The 21,778-nt window shown below is 42.8% G+C and overlaps 1 protein-coding gene across 2 annotated transcripts in view; it reads left to right on the forward strand.

Annotated features, from left to right (window-relative positions):
- Positions 1–21,778, forward strand: part of kiaa0930 — a 26,183-nt gene continuing 4,405 nt past the window's right edge. Inside the window, exons 1-9 of one of the 2 annotated variants that reach the window (XM_035952240.2) lie at positions 1–466; positions 14,201–14,349; positions 18,574–18,678; positions 18,772–18,849; positions 18,930–19,031; positions 19,559–19,699; positions 20,468–20,656; positions 21,258–21,417; positions 21,526–21,681. In XM_035952240.2, coding sequence (XP_035808133.1) covers positions 322–466; positions 14,201–14,349; positions 18,574–18,678; positions 18,772–18,849; positions 18,930–19,031; positions 19,559–19,699; positions 20,468–20,656; positions 21,258–21,417; positions 21,526–21,681 — 1,225 coding nt within the window. In that variant the 5' untranslated portion in view covers positions 1–321. Of the gene's footprint in view, positions 467–5,982; positions 10,160–14,200; positions 14,350–18,573; positions 18,679–18,771; positions 18,850–18,929; positions 19,032–19,558; positions 19,700–20,467; positions 20,657–21,257; positions 21,418–21,525; positions 21,682–21,778 lie in introns of those variants that run through there. The other variant, XM_055006261.1, reaches the window with a different exon arrangement.

Raw genomic sequence — 21,778 nt, forward strand, 5'->3', positions numbered from 1 at the left:
CAGAACACCGCCCCGTGCTGCCGCCCAGTCCCCCGGTGCTCTGCGCCTTTAAGAGCCTCGTGTTGATCCAGGAAGAGCGGAGGGTGTTTCCAGCTGATCCACGGCAGGAGGACCGGAGCCCCTCAGCAAACCGACCCGCCGCTCTCTGCTCGGCCGCCACCGGTCCGGACCCCCGGCGGCTGTGCAGCATCTTATCCGGGATAAGTCGGATAAGAACCGTGGAACCCTCGGAGCTCCTCCACCGCTGTTAGCCGCCAGCTAGCTGCCGTGAACCGTGTCCTCGGTAGCCGTTAGCCGGACTGTCATGATCCCAGCCCGGAGATGGCGTCCTTCCCCGGTTTGTGTAAGGCTGTCGGGCCCGCGGAGGAGGAGAACGGAGAACCGGACGGATCCCTGCAGCAGATGCTGAAGGCCATCACCGACGAGAGGAACCGACTCAACAGCCGGCAGGAGATCAGCGGGCTGGGTGAGCCCCGGTGGAGCCCCGGTGGAGCCCCGGTGGAGCCCCGGTGGAGCCCCGGTGGAGCCCCGGTGGAGCCCCGGTGGAGCCCCGGTGGAGCCCCGGGTTCACTATTTATATTTATTATCATTTCTATATTATAATATCTCATCAGTTCATTTCATATTCATTTATAATAATATCTGACTTATATACATGAACACAGCAGCTCTGTGTTTAATTTAATTCATATTAATTTCTAAATTGTAGTAATTTATAATATATAAGTTAGATCTGATCAGCTCTATATTCACTTTATATACAGTCTTGACTGGAACCGTTAAGTTTAAATGTTTTCTGGTGGATTTTGTCCTTTTTATTGAGTTTTATAATTGATTTTTTAAAATGAGTTTTTTTAATTGAGTTTTATTATTGAGTTTTTTGTGAGGATTAAAGTCTCTGGTGGAGTAAATATCTTTAAAATATATAAAACAATATTCCATGTATAAACTCCAGGTTTAGCTGTGATTTTATTCTCAAACAAATTAAAGTTATGATTATTTAAACCAGAATTATGAATCATAAAGTCCTAATTTTAACTTAGAAACACAGAACTGTGAACTGTGAGTCTTAATTCTTGTTATTTTGAAGCAGTTGGTTAAATAGAAGACTTTCCTGCAGAATTTAATTCATTTATCAGACAAATTAGCTGTAGATATAGAAATATACAGAGCTTCTGTGAATCCTTTTACTCATTAAAACTTGAATCATTTATTTTTAGCTACTTAAAGTTCTCGTTTATGGTTTTAGTTAAAGTCGTCTTTTTCCTTCAGAGATCTGAGATTACTATTAGTTATAGAATATTGTAATAGTATTAATAATAAAATATTATATTGATGTAAAATATATAAAAATAATATTAGACAAAAAATAATACATATGAAATTATATTAATAGTTCAATTCTGACAGCCAATTTTTAGTTTAATCAGGTTCTAACTGATGGAACAGGGATTCTGTTGAGGTTTTATTGAGGTTCTGTTGAGGTTCTATTGAGGTTCTGCGGTTTGTTCTCCTGTCGGTGATGTCATACAGCAGGGCGACTGTCCAATCAGAGCCCCCGTTCAGAGCCATAACATCATCACTGTTCATCAGCGACGGCTTTGTTTCTGAGAAACTCAGCTGCTGGAACCAAACCAGAACCCTGATAGAACCAGAACCAGAACCCTGACCAGTTGTATTTTTTACCACACAGTGAAACACTTCCTGTTCTAATCAGCTGATGAACAATATTTAGGCTGATGTTTTCTATCAGTAGTACTACATGTTAGTACTGCAGTAAACAGCTCAGTATCACAGTAGAAGTACTTCAGACATGTACTTTAGTTCTGTAGCTGCTGTTTGTTCATCAGAGTGAAGAGTTTGTCCTCGACAGAGGTTAGTTAGCCACAACCCAGGACTAGTTCAACCAGTTTACTACCAACCTGGGACAAGTTACCTGTCCAGGTGAACCTCGTTGGGTGGGTTTATTTCCTGCTTGAGCTTTATTAGAGTTACCGTAGTAGAACTGTAATTTTCCAGTGTTCTGCTCCAGATGTGTAGATTTGGTCTTGATGTTCCAGTTGGTTCTCAGGTAGAATCCAGACCAGAACATGATGAGATGTCTGCTGGTTTATTACTGCAGCTCATTCATGGGTTTCTGAGGTTTTTCTTTGTTGCCGTCGCCTCATTTCCTTTGAACAGCAGCATTTATTTGAGAGCATAGAACCAGAGCAGCAGACGAACATCAGTGATTCAGGTTTAATTACCTCCAACGCTGCGGCTATAAATACTCTGAGGGCAGCTTTAACACTGCAGATCGATCGCTGCACAAACCGTTCAGTAAAAATAGCTGATTATTATTATTATTATTATGACCAACCTGCTGAATATTTAATGCAGCCTGAGTGTCATCATCAGCTGATCTCTGAGTCCATGAACATTATTCACTACCACTATCACAGCTTCTCATTTAATGTTCTTTATTTCCACTGTAGATTCTCACTGAAGGCATCAAACTATGAATGGACACATCTGGAATTATGGAGGAAACAGGAAGTGTGAAATAAGTCCAACATGTTTTATATTTTACATTCTTTACTTTGATTCCTGCTTTGCTCACTCTTGTTATTCTCTGGATGAGCTTCATGAGGTAGAACCTGAAATGGTTCTTCAACAGTCTTGAAGGAGTTCCAGAGATGCTTAGAACTTGTTGGTCCTTCTGCCTTCACTCTGATGTCCATCTCATCCCAAACATCTGGACTGGGTTCAGGTCAGGTGACTGTGGAGGCCAGGTCATCTCCATCATCTCCTTGGTCAGATAGTCCTTCCACAGCCTGGAGGTGTGTTTGGGCTCATTGCCCTGCTGGAGAATAAATGATGGTCCAACTAAACCAGATGGGATGTCATGTCACTGCAGGATGCTGTGGTAGTCATGCTGGTTCAGGGTTCCTTCAGTTTGGAATAAATCCCCAACAGTGACCATCACACCTCCTCCTCCATGCTTCATGGTGGGAACCATGCATGTAGAGACCATCCATCACCTTTTCTGGTCTCACAAAGACACGGCGGGTGGAACCAAAGATCTCACATTAGGACTCATCAGACCAGAGCCCAGATCTCCACTGGTCTAATGTCCAAAATGACCAAAAAATGTCCAAAATGGCTTAAAATTAGTCTAAAATTACATAAATCTTGTCAAAATTTTGCTTCTACCATCCTTCTCCTTCTTGGTCAGATAGACCTTCCACAGCCTGATCTCAAGATCTCACATTAGGACTCATCAGACCAGAGCCCAGATCTCCACTGGTCTAATGTCCATTCCTGGTGTTTCTGGGTCCAAACTAATCTCTGCTACTGGTTGCTTTTCCTTGGTAGTGGTTTCTGAGCAGCTGCTGGACCATAAAGGCCTGATTGGTTCAGTCTCCTCTGAACAGCTGATGTAGAGATGTGTCTGCTACTAGAACTCTGGGTGGTATTTATCTGGACTCTAATCTGAGCTGCTGTTAACAGGACATTTCTGAGGCTGGAGACTCGGATGAACTTCTCCTCAGCAGTAGAGGAGACTCTTGGTCTTCCTTTCCTGGGGAGGTCCTCACGGAGACAGTTTGGTCGTAGAGCTGGATGGTTTTAGAAACTGAACTTGGAGATACATTCAAAGTCCTGATAGGTCCCTGGGTAGTTCCTAGATGGTTCCTGGGTAGTTCCTAGATAGTTCCTAGATGGTTCCTGGGTAGTGCCTATATGGTTCTTGAAAGATTCCTAGGTAGTTCCTAGTAGGTTCCTAGATGGTTCCTGGGTAGTTCCTAGATAGTTCCTGGGTAGTGCCTATATGGTTCTTGAAAGATTCCTGGGTAGTTCCTAGTAGGTTCCTAGATGGTTCCTGGGTAGTTCCTAGATAGTTCCTAGATGGTGCCTGGGTAGTGCCTATATGGTTCTTTAAAGATTCCTGGGTAGTTCCTAGTAGGTTCCTAGATGGTTCCTGGGTAGTTCCTAGATAGTTCCTAGATGGTTCCTGGGTAGTGCCTATATGGTTCTTTAAAGATTCCTGGGTAGTTCCTACCTGGTTCCTGGTAGGTTTCTGGGTAGTTCCTAGATGGTTCCTAGATGGTTCCTGGGTAGTACCTATATGGTTCTTTAAAGATTCCTGGGTAGTTCCTAGTAAGTTCCTGGGTAGTTCCTAGCTGGTTCCTGGGTAGTTCCTAGATGGTTCCTGATAGGTTTCTGGGTAGTTCCTAGATGGTTCCTGGTATGTTCCTAGGTAGTGCCTAGATGGTTTTTCGTAGGTTCCTAGGTAGTTCCTAGTAGGTTCCTGGTAGGTTCCTGAGTACTTCCTAGATGGTTCCTGGGTAGTGCCTATATGGTTCTTTCAAGATTCCTGGGTAGCTCCTAGTAAGTTCCTGGGTAGTTCCTAGCTGGTTCCTGGGTAGTTCCTAGATGGTTCCTGATAGGTTTCTGGGTAGTTCCTAGATGGTTCCTGGTATGTTCCTGGGTAGTTCCTAGATGGTTTTTCGTAGGTTCCTGGGTAGTTCCTAGTAGGTTCCTGGTAGGTTCCTGAGTACTTCCTAGATGGTTCCTGGGTAGTTCCTAGATGGTTCCCGGTAGGTTCCTGGGTAGTTCCTAGATGGTTCCTGGAGGATTCAATCAAAGTTTTTGCAATTTTCCAGACTGACTGACCTTCAGATCTTAAAGTAATGATGGACTCTCAGTTCTCTTAGCTGATTGGTTCTTCCATAATCTGGATTCCAACAGTTGTCCAATAGGACTGTCAGCTGTGGACCAAGCTGACTTCTGATGGTCCTAACCCCATTAAGAAGGAAGAAACTCCACTAATGAACTTTGACAAGGAACACCTGTGAAGTGGAACCATTTCAGGTTCTACCTCATGAAGCTCATCCAGAGAAGAACAAGAGAGTTCAAAGCAGGAATCAAAGTAAAGAATCTAACAGAACGGACAGATTTTGAGTCATTAGTCAATCAATCTTTATTGGTCATTGCACATTTTCATATACAACGAAATTTCATTTGAGCTGCCCTGCCAATGACAGCTCCGGCTGCTGCGCAGTGCTGCGCGCACCTTTCTTGAGGAAAAAAAGAAAAAGGACATGTAGGGATCTGGGTAGGGATAGCAGAGGGTAAAAGAAAAAAAAAGGCTCGTTGTACCAAATGAAACGTCCAATGTTGGGAAATTCAATTTGAGAAGGAACCTAAAAAAACAAACCCGCAAACAGGCAAAGCATGACGTTAGACAAGGATAGTTGGGATAAGGATGTGGGATGGTAGAGGGGGGAGCACCACACAGTTAGCCGGTTCCTGTGCAGGTGCACGGATTCCTGGCTCCTGTGTATAGTGAGGGAAGCTTGTGGAGGCGGGGGGGAGGGGGTTATGGACATGTGTGTGAATGTTTAGCTCAGTCCTCAGTTCATGAGTCCGAATGTTTGTGTATGCGTGTAGCCCATCTTCTTCCGTCTCAGACCTCCGGTCAATTTTCAGTAATTTAGACTCATTTCCAGTCACCGAACACAAGTTTCAATTCATTATCGAAAACTTTCAAGCCATTTTTTTACAATTAAAGTAGTTTTGGACAAATTTCAACTTGTTTTCTAAGTTATTTTAGTCAGATTTTGAGTCATTTTTGGCAATTTTTAATTTGTTTGGACAAATTCAATCATTTTGAACTCATTTTAAGTCTTTCTGGAACTTGTTCAGAGTTATCTGGGACTTCTTTTGGGTCATTTAAGACAAGATTTAATGTATTTTGGACATATTTTTGAGTCATTTTGTAACATTTTTAACATGTTTTGGGACATTTTGAATAGCTTTGAACAGGTTTTGAGTCATTCTGGGCTAATTTCAACTGTTTTTTATAAATTATTTTGGACAGATTTTTAATTCAAATTCAGTCATTTGAAGAATCTAAAATATTAAACATGTTCTGACTTATTTCACACTCTTCTGTTTCCTCCATAATTCCAGATTTGTTCATTCATAGTTTGATGCCGTCAGTGAGAATCAACAGTGGAAATATTCATGAAGATAAAGATGAACAGTAAATGACAAGCTGTGATGTAGTGAATGTTTGTTTGTGACGGCAGGACGTCCAGACAGACGGAGCTCAGCAGGAAACATCCGTCTGTTCACATTAAAGCAGAAACTAAACCGACACATCAGACGTCATTAGAACACTTTAGAACAGAGAAACCATGTGAAAGTTCACATTAATCTAAATAAAATGTGTTTTTAAATTCAGTTCATCAGTTAGTTCAGTCATTAGATGCTGTAAACTGCAGGTTCCTCTTCCTCAGGTGGAGATGTGGAACCAGGAACTAGAGCGTCCTCTGTCTGAGGCTTTCTGTTCCTGCTTCAGTTGGTTCAGATCTTAGTGGATTTAGAGGTGAAACTTGTTGTTCATGCAGGATTTCTGGGACTTTATCTCCTGTACATCTGGAGATCCTTTCTTCTGCACCTCCATGTTGTTGTTGGAACCTTCTGGAGAACGTTTGAGTCTAAAAGCTGCATGAAGAGACGAGAAAAAGTAAACTTGAGAGAGTTAAGGTATAATAGTTTGATCTGAACCTGCAGTGTGTCATCAGTTCACCACATCATGCTAACCACATGACTCCATACATGCATTCATTCAGCCTGAACACATGACAGAATGGACACGGATCAGTCAGACGGAGCTTCCTGTTTTATTCATGTCAGCGTCTCTGTAGCTCTGAAACATGTTTAACAGATTCAAAGAAACACTCAAAGGTTCCAGACAGAACTTTACTCATTTCTAATGTTAAAAATTAAAGATAGCAATGGATAAAACTCTTTATGTTAAAATCTGACTCCAACATGGGATCAATCATACGTAAAATAAAAACCCAATAAATGAAACCAACAATCACCAAAACATCTACAGATAAACACAATCATCACATTCAACCTTCACCCAAAACTCTGACAGAAAGACGGAGATGAGTTAAAACCAGGTCTAAATTAAAACCAGGACCAGTTCTGAGTTATAACTAGAACCAGGTCTACCTGGGTTAAAACTAGAACCAGGTCTAACTGAGTTAAAACTAGGACCAGTTCTGAGTTAAAATTAGAACCAGGTCTATCTGGGTTAAAACTAGGACCAGGTCTGAGTTAAAACTAGAATTAATTCTGAATTAAAACTAGAATTAATTCTGAGTTAAAACTAGGACCAGTTTTAACTGTAAATCAGGAACTAGCTGGAGTTTGTTTATTGAATTAAATAAATGAATTCTTGGACCACTAAGCTGCTCAGAGCTCAGAAAGTTCTGTCATAATGTTAAAGTTCCTTTAAATAAATAAACTACTGCAGACAGGAAGTTCTAAAATGAGAACTTTCTGTTTGGTTTGAGGGACCTTTAGGTTCTTTTAGTTGTTCCTCCAGCTGGTGGTGTTTAGGAGCTTCTAGTTCCTGTTTGGAGGTTCTTCTCATTCAAAGGTTGTCCAGGTTTGTTTGGTGCTTCACAGGTCCTTCAGAAGGTCTTTAAGGTTCTCAGGTGGTTCCAGGGATCTGCACGGGTTCCACATTCGATGCTCATGGCGGTTGAAAAAACTGGAGGGAACCTTTAGGGGCTTGTGATGTTCCTTTCTATAGGTTCTGCTGGTCATTAAGCAGAAACTAAAAGTCATTCAGGTGGTTCCTTTGGTCAGTAAGGAGGTTCTGTGAGTGACTTGGGGGAGATCTAGAGGAGGAGAAGTTCTAGGGGTTCTTTAGGTGGTTCTGATTGTCTTCTAAACATGGATTACAGCCAGTGATGAGGTTGTAGAAGTTCTATAGGAGCTTCTAAAGGTCCAGTATGAGCTTGTAGTGGTCACTGAGGATGTTTTCCTGGTTCTGTATGTGGTTCTAGTGGTTCATTAGGTGGTTCTTGTGGTATCTGATGAGGTTCTAAAGGTGACTTTTAGAGTTATGTATTTGTAGTGACCCTGAAGAGCTCCAGGAGGTTTGAGTTGGGGTGAAAGGAGTCCAGAGGTGGTTCTAGTGGGCCTTAGTGATCTTTTATGGGTTCTTTAGGAGATACTGGAGGAACCGTCCACGCTAACATTCCTCTGAAGCTTTAACCTCATTGTGTCCATCAGACTGAAGGTTCCAGTTGATCCATCCGGCCGTGGATCGGGTCAGTGGAGCTGTGAGTCCTGGCGTTATATAAGTTCTGGTGTTTGTAACAGTTCTAGGTGGATCGTCTCACTTTCAGCAGCGATGACGATCCGCTGGCTCATAACAGCTGATGTATTTTTAAAATGTGCAGCTATAAATAGACTTCTGTCAGACGCTGAGCTCTGCTTCACTGGAAGACATGAAGCTCTGACACTTCAACACCTTTAAATCACAACTCCAGAACCAAACCAGAACATTGATCTACATCCTCAATCACATCACGGAGATCTAACAGAACACCTGGAGGGTTTAAAGAAGTTCCACCTCAGGATGATCAGGACTGACTCATCCCTGACATCAGCATAGATCATCTACAGCTCATCATCCTGCAGCTCAGAGTCTGGAGGAACCCCATCACATGTTCTACGGCCTCCAGCAGGTTCTCTAAGTGTTCCAAGGAAATTGAACACCTCTTGAAAACTTTAGATTTGTTTCGTAGCAGCAGGTTTAGGGGTCTTGCGGTGGTTTTATTGCTTCTATCAGAGGTTCTAGTGGGATCTAAAGGGACTTCAGGTGGTTGTAGCCATCATTTAGGTGGTTCTAGTGGGATCTAAAGGGATTTCAGGTGATTGTAGACATAATTCAGGTGGTTCTAGTGGGATCTAAAGGGACCTCTGGTGGTTGTAGCCATCATTCAGGTGGTTCTAGTGCAGGCATCTCCAACCGGTAGCTCGCGAGCTACTGGTCGCTCGCGGGCCGGTTTGGGGTAACTCGCGGAAGGATTTCTGAATCTTAACTAGATTTTGCAGCAAAGTTTGACTACACTTCGAAAAATACTTTTCTACCATCACATAAATCTGTCCAATAAAAAAGCAATGTCCTGCGACTCGATCCCGCCCCTTTACCTACAAAACTTGCAATTTGTCGATCAAAACATGCAGCCATCAATCAAACGGCATTGTAGGCTACAGTCCACTCACGCAAGTTTGGGCAATGGCTTTGCACCGGAGGTGCTTGTAGCAAATATGACGACGGCTAAGAAGCGAAAGTCCTATAATTTTCACCAAGAATGGGAAACTGAATTCTTCTTTACTAATGTCAACGACAAGTGCGTTTGTCTGATCTGCGGGGCCAGTGTGTCTGTTGGCAAGCGATGCAACGTTGAACGCCATTTTACCACAACCCACGGAAACTTTTCCAAGGACTTTCCTGTGGGTACAAATCTTCGGAAGGAGAAGGTAAAAGAGCTAAAGTTAGGTCTTCAGCGACAACAATCTTTATTTACCAAACCCACAAAGAGGGCAAACGCTGCAACTGAGGCATCTTTTAAAGTTGTGCGCATACTAGCAAAGCACAAAAAGCCCTTTACCGATGGCGCCATTGTAAAGGATGCTATGACTGCAGTAGCCGAGTCACTATTTGTGGACAATAAAAGCAAGGATGATATTTTATTTGCTATTGGTGACGTGCAACTTGGAGCTAATACTGTAGCCAGGAGAATGACTGCGCTGTCTGAAGATGCCATGACACAATTGGACTCGGACATTAAAAGGTGCAAGTGGTATTCCATTCAATGCGATGAATCAGTGGACTCGAGCGACACAGCCCAGCTCGCAGTTTTCATTCGCATGGTCTTTGAGGACTTCTCAACGAAGGAAGAGTTTCTCGCTCTTCTTCCATTGAAAACTACCACCAGAGGTGTTGATATTTATAATGCCGTGAAGACCTATTTTGTGAAGAAAAACATACCCTTCGAAAAGCTGGTGTCTATTACCACAGACGGTGCGCCAGCGATGATAGGCCATCATTCTGGGTTCATTGCGCACTGCAAAAATGACCCGGACTTTCCCAAGATTCTGAACTATCATTGCATTATTCACCAACAAGCAATATGCTCCAAGGTTCTGGATTTTGACCATATCATGGGACCAGTCGTTAGGATTATCAACTCCATTCGGGCAAAGGCAAAGCAGCATAGGAGCTTCAAGTTATTTTTGGAGGAATGCGCTGCTGAGTACGGGGACCTCCTCCTTCACACGGACGTCAGATGGCTTAGTCACGGTAAGATACTGCAGCGCTTTCTGTCCTTGCTTGGGGAAATTAAGACCTTTATGGAAAGTAGGGGAGAGGACACAACTCTTTTGTCTAATACAGAATGGCTTCTTGATCTTGTTTTTCTGACCGACGTGACTGACAAAATTAACCAGCTGAACATACAATTGCAAGGCAAGGATAAAAGCATGTCTGACATGATCAGTGCTGTCAGGGCCTTCAATGCGAAGCTCTCGTTATACCTTCAGCAAATGAGAGATTGAAAGTTTCAGCACTTCCCTTCTGTGTCGAAGATGTGTGAGACTCATGCAGAGCCAGCCAGTTTGAACGTTTCTAAATACTGTGACCTACTGGCAAGGCTTGAAAAGGAGTTTTGTGACAGATTTGGGGACTTTGAAAAAGTTGAGCCTTGTGTAACATTTGTGGCAAACCCCTTCATGTGTGTGGACATAACTGATCTGTCAGCTCAGATGGCTGACCTATTTTGTGTTGATCCAACAGAAACAGAAATTGAGATAATTAACATGCAAAATAATGTGCACCTTAAGTCTCAACAGCAATCCTCACATTTCTGGAGCCTTGTAGAGCCAGACAGCTATAAGAATCTTAACCAGGTAGCTCTGAAAATGTCTGCTTTGTTTGGGTCTACTTACCTGTGCGAGTCAGCCTTCTCTGACATGAATATTATTAAGTCAAAGTTTTGTACAAAACTGACTGATGAGCACTTATCTAACTGTATCAGGGTTAACTTAAGTGGCTACACACCACAGTACACCTCTCTTGTCTCATCCATGCAGTGCCAGGCATCTCACTGACTGAATTCATGGTGTGAATGTGATATTTCACAAATTTCGACTTTCAATTAATAATTTGAGGTTGAGATATTTACTTTTAACCAAGATGCTAACTGAAAATGTTTCTGATGGAAAATTATGAACTCTTTGTTTCATAATAAGAGTTTGAGCTATTTAGGCCTACTTGCACATTGAGCATGTGTCATGGTTTTGATTTAAATTAAGCTTCTGAGTTCTACAGATTTTATGTGCAGGTCATAGAACATTATGTTTGTATTGTCCAAATCTAGTTTCACATTTTATTGTCATAGTTTTTTTTTCTTCATAAAGGCCAATAGTCTTCCTAAAGGCCAAAATATCTAACCTACTGTAAACTTTAAATTGGATATGTAGGCCTGTGTGATATCCCAAACCCCGCCCTAATTCCCCCTTCTTGCAAAACAATAAAAAAAGATCATAAAAAATGGTCTTGTACAATTAAGTGTATCGATAAATATTGCGATGCATGAGTAGCTTTCAGCTCTTTTGCATGTCTAAAAGTAGCTCACAGAGGGAAAAAGGTTGGAGACCGCTGTTCTAGTGGGATCTAAAGGGACCTCAGGTGGTTGTAGCCATCATTCAGGTGGTTCTAGTGGCCACTGAGGAGGTTAGAGAGTCATTCAGGTGGTTCTGGCAGTTGTAGCGGTTGCTGAGGATGTTCATGGATTAGGTGGTTTTGATGGTTCTAGTAGTGACTAAGAAGGTTCAGGGAGTCCTTTAAGCAGTTCAAGGGGCCCTTTGCCTTGTTCCAGTGGCTCTAGTGGTGTAGAGGTTCTAGGGTCCATTGAGGTGGTTCTACTGGTCATGGGGAGGTTCCTGTAGTCTGTTCAGTACTTCAGGTGGTTCTAGTGGCCACTGAGTTCTTTCATTGAGTTTCTTAGGTGGTTCTGGTGGTTTGAATGGTCACTGAGGAAGTTCTAGTAGTCACTGGAAGGGTTGGAGAGGTTCTTCAGGTGGTTCTGGTGGTCACTTGGAGGGTCGGAGGGGTTCTTCAGGTGGCTCTGGTGGTCATAAAGAGACTTTTAGGTAGTTCTGATGTTTATAAGTTAGAATTTAGAAGGTTCTAGAGGCATTTCTTGCTGTTGCCAAGGAGGCTGTAATGATTCTTTAAATGATTCTGTTGGACTTTAGGTGGTTCTACTTGTCTTTCAGAAGATTCCAGGAGATTTTGAGGAACTTGTCAACCAGCTGTTTTTCCCACCATCATCAGATCCTCAGATGAGGGAATCTTTTAGAACAACATGAGAACCTTTGTCAGTAATAGTGATGATGATAGTTCCTGTAAACAAAGGCATAAACATCAGATGTTCCTCAGGTTCTCCATCATGTGGCTCTCCTGGATGATAAATCAAACTCAGAACCAACCAGTGAACAGGATCTGCTGCAGCTTCTCACTGATTTCTGGATGTCTGATCTCAGCTTCTAGAGCCAGAGGAGAAGTTTCAGACATTTTCAGGGATTTTATTTCTTTTCTATTCAGAAGTCACTGCTTCTGATCTGCTGTTTCTACTTTCTGTTTTCCATTGAACCCTTTAGATCTTCTCCTGTGAACTTCACCATCATGATTAATGGATCCAACTGAAGAAAACACTCAGACCATTAAATATAGAAGCTCAGAGTTCCTGTGAATAATTCATTTTCCTGTTTTATACTCAGTCTAACGTCCACATGATGCTCTTAGAAACGTCTCATTTACTGATTTCGTTCCTTTGATGCGTCGATTTACTTTTAAAAATCTACTTTTTCTTCACTAGAGTTCTGTTTTTCTGGTGTTCAGATACTAGAGTAGTGGAATCAGATTCCCCAGGGAAACAACAGACTTCATTTGACGTGGAATATGACGACAGAAGCTTTAAATCCTCACTTCTAGAAGAAATTTGCAGTTTTTATTTCAAAACAGGAGAATCTGCAATCACAGTAATCGATAGATAATCAACTAATCAATCAGTCAACAGTAAACAGGTAGAGTCAACTTCCAGGATAAAATCTGAGACACTACAGCAGGTTTGTCTGTTTATATCTGACTGTATCTGGATGATATGGAAGATATTAAAGAGATCATCAGTTTATTTATTTAACAGATCTGTAGATTTAATGAAATAAGCTGTAGCTTGTTGTATTTCTATCTCAGCAACAGTAAAGATCTCTGGATTTATTTCATGTTTGTAGTCAGACTTGGAAGTAAAATGAGTTTGTGCTGGTGGAGCTTCTTCTGCTGCAGCTCAGGTGTTTCCACAACTCAGTTAAAGCCGAGCAGATCAAAGCTAACGAGGTTAATCCTCCGTTAAACTGATTCACTGAAGGAAATGAAACGTCAGCGTCAGCCTGGACCAACACCACGCTGGAGAACATCCTTCACTTCATCTAACCCCATCTAACGAACACCACGCTGGAGAACATCCTTCACTTCATCTAACCCCATCTAACCAACACCACGCTGGAGAACATCCTTCACTTTATCTAACCCTAGCCTCAGTTAAACTGAGACTCAAAACCACAAAATGACTCAAAACAACCACAAAATTATCCAAAGCCACCACAAAAACATGTCCTGTTTCTGTGGTTTCACTTCATCTAACTCTGTCCTCAGTTAAACTGACCAACCTGATGCTGGAGAACTTCCTGGTTTCTGTGGTTTCTGAGCTGCTGTTGATCCAGCAGATTATTGAGGAAGAACCAGCAGAACATCTTTCAAGGGGCACATGAAGACTTTTAAGTTTTTAACTTTGACCTGCAAGTTGTCTCCAGCGTTGGTTCAGTAAATAATAGATATAAAACTGATATAAAACCACTAATGATCTGATTAAAACCACTAATGATATGAATAAAACCACTAACAATCTGATTAAAACCACTAATGATCTGAATAAAACCACTAACAATCTGATTAAAACCACTAATGATCTGATTAAAACCACTAATGATCTCAATAAAACCACTAACAATCTGATTAAAACCACTAATGATCTGAATAAAACCACTAACAATCTGATTAAAACCACTAATGATCTGATTAAAACCACTAATGATCTGATTAAAACCACTAATAATCTGACTTAGATGTGACGGTTTCTAGAGTTCTTTGGGTTTTTACAGGTTCTTTAAATCCTTGGTGTTCTCCCAGACGCTGGACTTGAGTGTTTTTGTGTATTTTAGTTTCTAGTGTGTTTGTTATTTTATTTTTTAGTCTAATTCAGATGTCTCTCTGTGTCTTCAGGCTGTTTTAAAGATGACCGCATCGTGTTCTGGACCTGGATGTTCTCCACTTATTTCATGGAGAAGTGGGCTCAGCGGCAGGATGACATGTTGTTCTATGTCCGCAGGAAGCCGGCCTACGTCAGCGCCGACAACGCCGAGGGCAAGAAGGTGAGCAGATACCTAGGAGACAACACTGAGGGCTAGAAGTGTGAGCAGAGGTTCAGATGGAACGCAGATATCTCCGATTATTTTAACCTTTCTAACATCTGGTAGTTCAACACTTACCTCTGGATCATTTCAAGCTTTTTACTGGACTGAACTACTGGGATTTACTATATAACCTGGGAGCACTGGGAACACTGGGAACACTTACCCCTTTTCCACCAAAAGGAACCAGATGCTAGTTCTGTGCTGATGCTTAGTTGCTTCAAATCTTGTGCCTCCTAAGAACCAATTTGCCTTTCCATTGGCAAGGAGCCAAGTTAGAGCCACGTCATTGTGTCACCATAAAATGACAGTACGTCACTGCATGTGTAGCGGTTCAACAACGTTCACACATCGTTGAGTGCCATCAGTAAACCGGTGGTGTCAGACATCCAGGCCAGAGGAGCAGTCGTGAGCTGGAGTGCGCCCACCCGGCCAGAAAGCAAGAACTGCAGTGTGGAGAACGACTTTAGCCCCCCGGAGAACCTCAGCTTTGAGGTCTCCATCTCAGTTAGTAGCAAAGATGGAAAGTACCAGAGCATGTACTGTGGAGAAGAACCAAGTGCAACTTTAGAAGACGTTCGACCAGCAACAGACTATCACGTCAGGGTCCAGGCAATGTGTAACTGTTTACAGGGAAGCCCATCTCCAAGCCCAGATACTCCAGTGGAAGGCTCCATGTGACAACGGTTCCAAATTCAAACATTGTATCCATGCAAGTGCTGTTCCTGACTTTGCAAGTCCACATTGTGATCCAGAAACAAATAATCCAACTGTTACTAGCTACCCATCTTCATCCGCCTTTGCCTGCGACTACGTTTGAGAAGGCAGGTAATTGTCAGAGATTGATTCTTCACAGTGAACATGTTAGCGTTAGCTTGACTGCTTAGCTTCGACTACGTTTGCATCCATTACTTAGCGGTTAAACAAACTACTTGCTCGGCTGTTTAAAAATGGCGGTTCTGTGTTTCCGCCATTGAGCACTGTAATCCTGCCCCCAGCCTGTTGACGTACTCGGTTTTTAACTCTGGCCCAGCAAAGAGTTGGTGCCTGAAAAGCACCAGTTTTTGGAGCCTGGAGTCGGTGCTCAGAACTGGTGCTAAGTCAGGCTCTGGCTCCGAACTAGCACTGGAATCAGCTTGGTCGCAAAGGGGCCACTGAAACACTGGAAGCACTGGGAACACTGGGAACACTGAAACACTGGGAGCACTGGGAGCACTGGGAACACTGAAACACTGGAAGCACTGGAAGCACTGGGAACACTGGGAACACTGGAAGCACTGGGAACACTGGGACATTCTAGAACTTTGGAGCCGTAGTTTAAATGAAGGGAACTCAGTGGAGGAGAAAATGAAACATGATGTCAGTGAATAATAGATGTTTGTTCTAAATGTTCAGCAGAGCTGAGGTTCATGAGATTATCATCCAGACGGACGGCTGGACCTGCTGAACATCACCGTTTATTATTATTATTATTATTATTATTATTATTATTATTATTAATAATAATAATAATAATAATAATAATAATAATAATAATAATAATAATAATAATAATAATAGAAGGTTTAATCTCCTCATCAGATCTGGAACTGTGTCAACAGAAGTTGTTTCTTTTAATCTCAGTGAGGTCAGATGTAGAAGATCTGTGAGACCTCAAAGTTCTCCAGAACATCAGAACCAGCAGCAGGAACCAGAAGTGTCTCTCTGATTGGACCAGATCTCCAGCTGTGGTTGAACTGGTCATACTGGTGTAGATCACGGTCTGACTGGTTCCTCCTCGTAGTTCCTCCAAGACAACAAATTTCTGCTTCCTGTTTCCATCGGCCTGCACATGCTTAGTGCACCTCCGGGGTCCTGAATGTTCTCTGGAGATGATTTCATGATTTCTGATGTTTGATTCTCTGAAAGCTGTCAGAGAATCAAACATCAGCTCACCTTCAGACCAGAGGGAAACCAACACAGGAGACCAAACAGAACCTAAAGACGTAAAGACAGATGGATTCTTCCAACAGTCAGCCAAAGATTTCAGCTGCTTTCCTTTCCTGAAGTCACAAAACCAACTTTCTCCGTCTGAACAGCAGCTGAAACACAAACCATTACAACAAGACAAACATGGATCAGTTCAACCAGAAGAAACACTAAACATGAAGAAACCACTAAACTAAAAACATTCATTTAATCCCATCCATGAAGGAAAACACGATGGAAAGAGACAAAAGCAGCAGAAAGGAAAGATCAAAATCTGCAGGAAGAAAAACACGGAACAAAAAAAACAAAGAGAAAAGACCGGAAGGAAGAGAAACCACAAAGACTGGAGCTAAAAACCAGCAGAAATCATGTTTTTCATCTTTCGAGGATAAATTTATTTAATATGAGACTAATAAAAATGAAAATGAAGGAAAAAGCAGCAGCAGAAGAATAAAACCAGTAAAATAACTGATATTTCCCGGAGGAAATAAATGAATTTAACAACGAGGAAGAAGAAAAAAAAATGCAACAGAAAAAACTGAACAAAACAAAAAGATGAAAATTAAACTAAAGTTTGAGCATAAATTCATTTATTATGGAAGGAAGAAGAGTGTGTTTTAATGTCGCACATACACATACACCCACACAGCATTACCATGGCAACCCGTCCTGCGCTCTAATTGGGCCGTGAGTGATGTGAGTCCTGGCAGGTGGAGACCTCGGACCTCCCTGTAGAATGAAGAACTAAAAATCAGATCCAGTGAAGCTTTCTGTGACTCAGACGGTAAACAGGTTCACTAGGAGACATCCCATAATACTGACACACAGAAACCAGGTCCAGTGTTCAGACTGAGACACTTGGATGGATTTAAACTGATCTGGGGTCAGTTTTTATAAAAACTGAGAAAGAGAATGACATTAATATTGTCCAAAATGACTCAAAAATGATCCATAATTACAGAAAATGACTTCAAAATGATCCCAAAGACACAAAAAAGATCCAAATTGTCATAAGACTTGTTGAAAATTACCAGAAAATTGTCCAAAATGAGTCAGAATTCACCCAAAATGACTCAAGAATGATCCAAACTGACTGAAGATTTGCAGAAAGATACAATATTAGTCCATGATGCTTCAGAAATGATAGAAAATGACTCAAAATTTGTGCAGAACGACTCAAAAAGGATCCAAAATTACAGGAAATCAGTTGAAAATGAAATGAAATGAAAATTGTCCTAAATTGCTTGAAAATGATCCAATTTCAGAGTCAACAGTTGAATAAAATTATAGAATACAATGGTTCTGATCAGAAACCAGGTCCAGTGTTCAGACTGAGACACCTGGATGGATGTAAAGCTGATCTGGAGTCAGTTTTTACCAGAACTCAGATGTTTCTCCTCCTAAATATCATGGTTCTATCTGCTGGACTGATGAAGTTCTGATGAAGTTCTGGAAAAATCCATAAAAAAATGATAGATCTGGACCCACCTCTATGGACTTCAAGGACCTGGAATGTTCTAAGTGAGACTAAACTTAAAGACTGGAAGCAGGAAAGGAGAACGTCCCCTGGAGAAAGTTCTAGAGTAGACCTACCGACAACTGTAGAAAGTTCTAGAGTAGACCTACCGACAACTGTAAAAAGTTCTAGAGTAGACCTACTGACAACTGTAGAAAGTTATAGAGTAGACCTACCCACAACTGTAGAAAGTTCTAGAGTAGACCTACCCACAACTGTAGAAAGTTCTAGAGTAGACCTACCCACAACTGTAGAAAGTTCTAGAGTAGACCTACCGACAACTGTAGAAAGTTCTAGAGTAGACCTACCCACAACTGTAGAAAGTTCTAGAGTAGACCTACCCACAACTGTAGAAAGTTCTAGAGTAGACCTACCCACAACTGTAGAAAGTTCTAGAGTAGACCTACCGACAACTGTAGAAAGTTCTAGAGTAGACCTACCCACAACTGTAGAAAGTTCTAGAGTAGACCTACCGACAACTGTAGAAAGTTATAGAGTAGACCTACCCACAACTGTAGAAAGTTCTAGAGTAGACCTACCACCAACTGTCCAATTGTCAGTAGGTCTACTCTAGAACTTTCTACAGGGGACATTCTCCTCTATGGGCTTCAAGGACCAGGAACTCTGGAGATAATCACGGTCTGAAGGTAGAACTCTGATCACATGTTGTCATAGTAACGGTTCTGATGGTTCTGTTCCAGGTGGAGGTGGAGGTCTACAGGAGGGACTCTAAGAAGCTGCCGGGCCTCGGAGACCCGGACATCGACTGGGAGGAGAGCGTCTACCTGAACCTGATCCTGCAGAAGGTGAAGGAGCTTAGGTTGGGTTCTGGTGAGAACTCGTGGTTCTGTAGGTAGAACTCTTGTTCTGGTCCGCTAACACCTGAACATCTGTTGCAGCTGGACTACGTGGTGACATGTGCCGTCTGCACGCGCTCAGATGCAGGAGACATCCACATCCACAAGAAGAAGTGTCAGGTAGGGACCGTTAGCACCATTAGCACGGCAGCGCTAGCTCTGAGCCAGCCTCTGATTGGTGCTCGTCTGTCACCTGACAGGAAGTGTTCGCGTCTCCAAGTAAACACGCCATGGACAGCAAAGGAGAGGAGTCAAAGATGAGCTACCCCAACATCTTCTTCATGATCGACAACTTTGAGGAGGTAACCCAGCTTCATTCTGCTCCCAGACGCCTTTAGCTTTACCTGGACTCACCTGGACTCACCTGGAGTCGCTGTTTAATAACGTACCTGTAGTAGCTGAAACATGGAGGCCATCCACAGAGAAACGAGCCCAGATATTAGCATCTTTTCAGTCATTTTAATTAATTTGAATACTTTATTTGTTCAAACCAGAAAACCTGCAGAAACTACATCAGAATGGAGAATAAAACCTAACTAATGAGACCAAAACATTTATTCATTTATTTTTTTAGGGCAATGGTGCAGTAAAATATGTAATCAGTTGATCTATAGGTGATCTACAGGTATCTAACCCTAACCCTAGAGGTGCATTCAGACCTGCTCTAACAGAATTCTCAGACGGATTTCATCAAAGATTCTGATGGAACTTTATTGATCCTCTGCAGACGTTAAACCTTAGAACCATCATCATTAAAGACTGTTCACTGGCAGGTACTGTGGGCTGTGACTGGCCACTCTGTGCAGGTGAACTCATGTGACTGTTGCAGGTGTTCAGTGACATGACGGTGGGGGAAGGTGAGATGGTTTGTGTGGAGCTGGTGGCCAGCGACAAGAGCAACACCTTCCAGGGCGTCATCTTCCAGGGCTCCATCCGCTACGAGGCACTGAAGAAGGTCTACGACAACCGGGTGAGTTAGCAGACCGCTACATGCTAACAGCAACATGCTAACAACATGCTAACGCTGAAGAAGGTCAACGAGAACCGGGTGAGAGTTAGCAGACCGCTACATACACACAGCTACATACTAACAACATGCTCCAGTTCATCATATTCTCGTTCTCCATTTAGCCTGTTAGCATGCTAACATTTGCTAATAGTCCAGCTGAGGATGATGGAAAATCAGCTTGTCTGCAGCATGTGGCCATAAAACACAGTGTTAGCAGCTAGCAGTAGGCTAATGTTAGCAGTTAGCTAATGTAGCAGTTAGCTCATGCTAACAGTTAATTTTAGCAGTTGCCTAATGCCAGCAGCTAGCTAATGTTAGCAGTAGGCTAATGTAGCAGTTAACGAATGCTAATAGTTAGCTAATTTTAACAGCTAATGATAGCAGTTGGCTAATATTAGCATCAGCTAATGCTAGCATGAGCTAATGCTTGCAGTTAGCTAATGTTAACAGTAGACTAATGCTAAGTTTACTAATGCTAGCCGTTAGCTAATGCTAACAATTAGCTAAGGTTAGCAGTTGGCTAATGTTAGCAGTTAGCTCATATGAACGTTAGCTAATGCTAGCAGTTAGCTCATATGAACAGTTAGCTAATGCTACCAGCTAGCTAATGCTAGAAGTTAGCTAATGCTAATAGTTAGCTAATACTTAGCTAATGCTAGCCGTTAGCTAATACTAGCAGTTGACTACTGCTAGCCGTTAGCTAACGCTGTCTCCCATATGTTGCTGCAGGTTAGCGTAGCGGCTAAGATGGCCCAGCGGATGTCTTTCGGCTTCTATAAATACAACAACATGGAGTTCGTGAGGATGAAGGGCCCCCAGGGGAAGGGCCATGCTGAGATGGCCGTCAGCAGGGTGCCCACCGGGGACACGTCGCCCTGCGGCACTGAGGAGGACCAGGTGTCCCCGATGCACGAGAGGGTAAGGTCTAGAGGACAGGAAGCAGGAAGTCCAGACTTCCTGTGAAGGTTTGAATCTGTTTAAATGAGAGGAGCTTCAGTCAGAAATAAACGAGCAGGAATAGTTCCACAGGAAGTGATGATTATTGATCGGAAACCTTCAGATGTCTGAATGCAGAAGATCTGATGTTTGCTGGAACCAGAGAACCTGAAAATAAAACAAGTTAAAGGTCTAAAGGAGCAGATGCAGTTTCATTCGAATCCAAACCGCAGATTATTTCCTTCCTGATGAATCAGTCTGGATCTGAGGTGTTGAACCCACCTTTCCTCCTCCCCACCTGTCCTCCTCCCCACCTTTCCTTCTCCCCACCTTTCCTCCTCCCCACCTTTCCTTCTCCCCACCTTTCCTTCTCCCCACCTTTCCTCCTCCCCACCTTTCCTCCTCCTCACCTGTCCTCCTCCCCACCTGTCCTCCTCTCCACCTTTCCTCCTCCTCACCTGTCCTCCTCCCCACCTTTCCTCCTCCCCACCTTTCCTCCTCCTCACCTGTCCTCCTCCCCACCTGTCCTCCTCCCCACCTGTCCTCCTCCCCACCTTTCCTCCTCCCCACCTTTCCTCCTCAGGTGACGTCCTTCAGCACTCCTCCAACTCCAGAGAGGAACCGTCCGTCCTTCTTCTCTCCGTCTCTGAGAAGGAAGATGCCCAGAAACCGAATTGCTGAGATGAAGAAGTCTCACTCTGCTAACGACAGCGAGGAGTTCTTCAGGGAGGAGGAGGACGAAGGTGCGTCTCCAGACCTCCTGTTTACTACCAGTTTACTACCTGTTTACCTCCTGTTTACTTCCTGTTTACTACCTGTTGTCATGGTACTTCTACCTGTGCTGCTTCCAGATCTCCACTCCACCACCAACCTTCGTTCTCGTTCTCTGTCGGGAACCGGACGTTCTCTGGTCGGTTCCTGGCTCAAATTGAACCGAGCTGAAGACTACTTCCTGCTCTACTCTCACCTGACCTATGTCACGCTGCCGCTGCACCGCATCACCACAGGTAGGACTGAACACCTGGATACACCTGTACGCACCTGTACACACTACAGCACATCATCACACTGTCCTCTGCAGGCAGAGAGCTGAACTACAGCTAG

The sequence above is a fragment of the Amphiprion ocellaris genome, chromosome 21 (assembly GCF_022539595.1).
Source record: "Amphiprion ocellaris isolate individual 3 ecotype Okinawa chromosome 21, ASM2253959v1, whole genome shotgun sequence".
NCBI lineage: Eukaryota > Metazoa > Chordata > Actinopteri > Pomacentridae > Amphiprion > Amphiprion ocellaris.